This window comes from Caenorhabditis briggsae (genome assembly GCF_000004555.2).
Source record: "Caenorhabditis briggsae complete genome, chrII, whole genome shotgun sequence".
Taxonomy (NCBI): domain Eukaryota; kingdom Metazoa; phylum Nematoda; class Chromadorea; order Rhabditida; family Rhabditidae; genus Caenorhabditis; species Caenorhabditis briggsae.
This window is the reverse complement of record NC_013486.2, coordinates 4,014,164-4,019,242: the sequence shown is the minus strand read 5'-3', so window position 1 is coordinate 4,019,242 and position 5,079 is coordinate 4,014,164. Positions and strand designations below refer to the sequence as shown.

Below are 5,079 nucleotides of genomic sequence, written 5' to 3'. Positions count from 1 at the left end.
ATTTTCTTCCTTTTCAACGCCGTTTTTTGGGAATTTCGGATTTTTTTTGAATTTTTTCGCAATAATATTCGGAAAATAGATAACTTTTAACACATTTTAATGCAATAAAAATTTTTGGTCGGAGTCCCCATTTAAAAATTTTTTTCAGATGTGCAAAAAAGGATTTCAAGCGTTCAGAAGGGATAAAAACATCATTCTCACAAAATTTGGTATCATATAGCACACAAACAGAGACTTTTGGCTCCAGAAATTGGTCCGTTTTGCTCTTTTTGAAGTGGAACTTTATTTAAATCACGCACTGATGAAATTTTCATTTTTTTGTACTTTCCAGTCGATTTTAAGCAATATTTGAGTAATTACGACTTTTGAAAATTTGAGCAATAATCATATTTTGAGAATTATCAGGGCTCATAGACCAAATCGGGCTACCAAATTTTGTGAGAATGATGTTTTTATCTCTTCTGAACGTTTGAAATCCTTTTTTGCAATTCTGAAAATATTTTCAAAATTCATGAAAAAAAGTGTGGTAGCGATTTTTGGCGATTTTTTTCAAAAAAAAATTTTTTTTGAAATTATTCGAAAATCATTGCAGATCATAGAAAATGTTCAGAAAAGTGTTTCCCATTTGCCAAACCTTTCGAAAGCTTTTTAAGTTTGAAAAAATAAGAAAAATTAAAATAAAAGAACGAGGACCCGAACCTGCATGTGTGCATTCGTGGTCCTTCCTGCTAGCCACTAGGCTACCGAAACATGTTTTACTCTAGCACGCAACGCAGTGAAGAAAGGGGAGGAGAAGGGAGGCGATGAGACTGGTGGAAATGCTATAATTTCAGATTGATTTTTCTCGAGTTTTAGCCCATACTCGATTCTATAAAAACGTAAAAGCCCATACTCGATTCTATAAATGAGCTAATTTAGAGAAAATTCTGAAGAGCTTTCTGAACGACATTCCCTTGTCAGTGGCCTTTTCTAGTGATAAAGCAATAACAAGTATTCAAACTTTTAACTAAAAATGAGCCAAAATTTACCGAAAACCTTGATGGCCTAGAAATCCAAATTTTGTAATTTCTAGGCCACCATGTGAAATCAAAAGATGAATCAAAAATCAAACTTTTTCCAGCAATTCAGACATTTCTCCTCTATAAATCTCACCGAATGACCATGAATAATTTGCACATTTTCCCTTAAAAACACTTTTCGAAGCCACGGCATACTCCCAATGATAGATGACAACGTAGCACCATTATAAGCAACGATAAACGGAAGATAGTAAACCTGAAATCCAAAAAATGGAATTTCCGCCAATTTCCAAGAAATAGAACCTTCAAACCATTGGAAAGGTACCTAACACCCTTGCGATCACCATATCCATGAGTTACAACCACTACTCGATGTCCCAAATTTATCAAACATTGTGCCAGAAAATAGATATGCGTCTCCACACCACCCGCATTTGGACAGAAAAAATCTGAGACCAATCTGAAAAAAATTGGTTTTTATGAAATTTTTTTTCGATTTCTCTTCACTTACGCAATACTATAGGGACCGATTTTTTGCTCCATGAGAAAAATCTGATGCTTTAAAGCTACTTGAAAAACAAAAAACCCGAATTTTCATTCAATTTCAGCCAAAAACTGCAAAAAGGGTGGAAAATGACTAAGAAAAGCAAACGCACTCCATTGAACAGGAGGGAATTTTGGAGGGAACAGCTAATATTTGAATTCAATTTAATTTTTGATGATTTTGTCAGCGTTTTCGGCGGACTTGGTCAATAATTGAATAGAAAAAATCTTGGAAACAATTTATATTTTGAATAAAATTGAATAGACTTTTAAGTCTAGGTACATTCTTCGCAAAAATTATCATTTTCGCTTTATTAGAACTAGAAATACAGAAAGGTGGTTTCGAAACCGATTTTGGTTATTTTTCAGGTTTTATGCACTGAATTTTATTTTTCAAAAACAAATTAAACACTCATTTTTCTTTATAAACCTAAAATATTCCTTTTTTCCGTCGCTCCAAGATTTTCACAACATGCGCGTGCAAGTGCGCTCCACCGCACTCTGGGATCATCAATTTTTTCGATTTTTCAGCCATTTCATAACACGAATTCCTTCAAAATTCATCGATTTTTCTCATTTTTGCTGCCTTCAACACCAAAATATTCTCCTTTTCTTGCAGAAACAATCAAAAAAACAACCGAAAAGTCCACCATGACACCACCATCGTCGGCCTTTAAGAAAGGCGTCAAAAAAGAGGAGCCACCATTGACGGCAGTGGTTATTCTGGATGCTTTTGATCAAAGATTTGCACCAATTCAAGAATCTTATCCGTGCTTTGTGGGTTGAAAATTGATTTTTAAATTTAAAAAAAAATCAATTTATTGGATAAATAAGCCTAAACCGGCTCAAAAACAAAAAAATCTTCAATATTTCTATACAAAAAATTTAATAAAATCCATATTTTATCAATTTTTTTTCAATTTTCAGGGAACATTCCCGATTTGCAATGTGCCAGCCATCAATTTCGTTTTGTCGTGGTTGATGCGGACGGAAGTGAAGAATGTGATGTTGGTTGTGAGCGGGCTCAATGCCGAGCATGCGGAAAATGTCAAAAAGTGAGTCTCCGACGAAAATTCCGGGAAAAATAGTTCAAAACTTGGACTTTTGGCCAAATTTAGGCTTAAAAACAGCTCAAAATAAGCGAAAAATTCAAATTTCAAGCCGAATTTGACTTCCGAAAAGTCGGAAACATGCCTAAAATATGCCAAAAAACTGTAAATTTTCAGAGAATGGAAATTGGCGTTCACCGAGTTTACTGTAGTTGCTTGTGACGCTGTGACAAGTGTTGGCGATTGTATGAGAGAGCTAGTCAATCGGGAATTGATTACAGGTGATTGGAGAAGGAAAATTTCCAAAAATGGCTGAAAATGATCGAAAAAATGGGTTTTTTCGACAAAAAATTGATAAACTGCATCAAAATGTGTAGAAAATCATGTAGATTTCCATAGAAACTTTGAAAAAATCTCAAAAAACCGCTCGAAATGCCTGGAAAATTCTAGAAGCTTCTGAAGAATTTTTTGAATTCCCGCCAAACTGAAAACTCCGAAAAATTAAAAAAAAAAACAATTTTCTTTTTCGATTTTTCCGTTTTTTTTGTCTGAAATTTGATTGGATGTTATTTCTGAAGGTTACTGTAGATTACTGTAGATTTCCCATAGTAAAATTAGCCTGACCTCGCGAAATATGCAATAAATCTCAATTTTTCAAAAATTGGGTGTTTGCGGACTTTCCAAGCTACAGTAATCCAAAATTAATTAGAAAATCGGCGAATTTCAAAATTTGATTTTGGAAACTGACAACTACAAGTTTCTAGTTCAATTTCGGAATTTTGAGTTTTTTTGGAATACGGTAGTTAATTAAAGGTCCGCAAACACTGCGAAAATGTTATTTTGGTCAATTTTCATCGCCGAATTCGTTTTTCCTATAGTAAAATTGGTCTAAAATCGCGAAATAAGCTCAAAACCCCAATTTTCGCAAGAACTCGGTGTTTGCGTACTTCCCAAGCTACAGTAATCCCGAAGAAGTTTCTCTGCATTTTGACGTGATCGTGCTCGCAAAAAACTACAAAAAAGGAAATTAGTGTTCTACAGTAACCTACAGTAATCTTCGCGATCACATTTCAGACAAAAAGACTCGGAAAAATCGAAAAAAAATCTTTAAAAAATGCTGTAAAACCTAAAAAGGTCTAAAAATTTTGCAAAAAATCGTAGAAAAAATACATTTTTCTATTCGAAAAATCGCAAAAAATCGCTTATTTTTCGGAATTTTAAATTTCGGGAATTCGAAAAAAAGTTCCAGAATCTTCTGGAAGAACTAGAAATATCATTTTTGGATGTTTTTTTTTTCAATTTTTTTACTAGTTTCTATGTGAATCTACATGTTTTTCTGCACATTTTTATGTAATAGCAGGCTTTGAAAATACTGAAAAATTGAAAAGAACAATTCCAGGCGACTTCATGTTGATCTCCAACCCAACTGCCGTTATCAACACAAACCTGGTTCCTCAAATCCAAGAATTTCGTAAACGACGGCGAGAGAATGCGGATAATGTGATGACACTGCTCTACAGTAATCGAGAGAATCCAGAACGTTCGCTATTGGGAATCAATTGGGAAACGAATAAGCTGATGTTGTTCCCAGCGGCCAATTCCCTAAATCAATTGAAAGCCGAAAAGTATCATTTCTATGAAGGCGTGGATATTCGAAGGGATTTGACATCGACGGGAATTGCTTTCTGTAGTCGACTGATTGCGACACAATTCAGTGATAATTTTGATTTCACTGGAATCGATGATGTCGTGAGAGAGATTCTGTCCAAAGATGATATTCTTGGAATGAGTGTTCATATTGAAGTGTTGCCACCCAAGGAGAGAGCGTTTTATGCATAGTAAGCGGGGGTTAATCGTGAAAAACAGTAATTGATTCTGGAACTTTCGCTGAAAAATTCAAGAAAAATTGAACTGTAGGATTCTGGAATCTTTTATTTTTTGACTTCTCTCCAAAACTGAAAATTCTCCGTTTTCATTTCTTCTCTAGAGATGGTCTGGAAAGACGATCTGAAAAATTTGAAAAATTGAAAATCCAGAAAATTCTAAAATTCAAGTTCAGAAGTTTGAAAATTAAGACATTTGAGAATCGAAAATCCGACACATTGAAGAGCTCAAAAATTCGAGAAATTCAAGAAATTCTTAATGCAATAAAGGCAGATTTCAGACCTTTTCGGCTCCGGGACGTTTTAGAACTTGACATTTTAGAATCCGATGTTTCAGAACTTTTCTGCATTCTTGTATATGGGGTTATTCATGTAGCGAAAATATGTATTGAAATGCATTTCCGCGCCCTCGAAATTCAATGCATGAGCGTCGCGAAATGTATTTCAAAGCATTTTAGGTTTCCATAGCATTTTAGGTTTTTTTTCGCGACATAACTGTAAATCCATTTCAATACATCGCGTGGCGAGATATTTTTTCTGGAAAAAGGTATGCGCCTTTGAAGATTTTCCCAATCCTGCACAAAG

At 34.4% G+C, this 5,079-nt stretch overlaps 2 protein-coding genes across 2 annotated transcripts in view; one reads left to right on the top strand and one right to left on the bottom strand.

Moving 5' to 3' along the window:
* The window catches only part of CBG00513, a gene marked incomplete at both ends in the record, with an annotated part of 5,088 nt that extends 3,526 nt beyond the window's left edge, over positions 1-1,562 (bottom strand). Inside the window, 3 exons of the mRNA XM_045241947.1 lie at positions 1,153-1,275; positions 1,323-1,479; positions 1,531-1,562. Of these exons, the coding sequence (XP_045091650.1) occupies positions 1,153-1,275; positions 1,323-1,479; positions 1,531-1,562 (312 nt within the window). The remainder of the gene's footprint in view (positions 1-1,152; positions 1,276-1,322; positions 1,480-1,530) is intronic.
* A 651-nt stretch (positions 1,563-2,213) lies between these two features.
* Positions 2,214-5,079, top strand: part of CBG00512 — a gene marked incomplete at both ends in the record, with an annotated part of 6,875 nt that continues 4,009 nt past the window's right edge. Inside the window, 5 exons of the mRNA XM_045241946.1 lie at positions 2,214-2,339; positions 2,490-2,617; positions 2,789-2,892; positions 3,001-3,063; positions 4,011-4,449. Of these exons, the coding sequence (XP_045091651.1) occupies positions 2,214-2,339; positions 2,490-2,617; positions 2,789-2,892; positions 3,001-3,063; positions 4,011-4,449 (860 nt within the window). The remainder of the gene's footprint in view (positions 2,340-2,489; positions 2,618-2,788; positions 2,893-3,000; positions 3,064-4,010; positions 4,450-5,079) is intronic.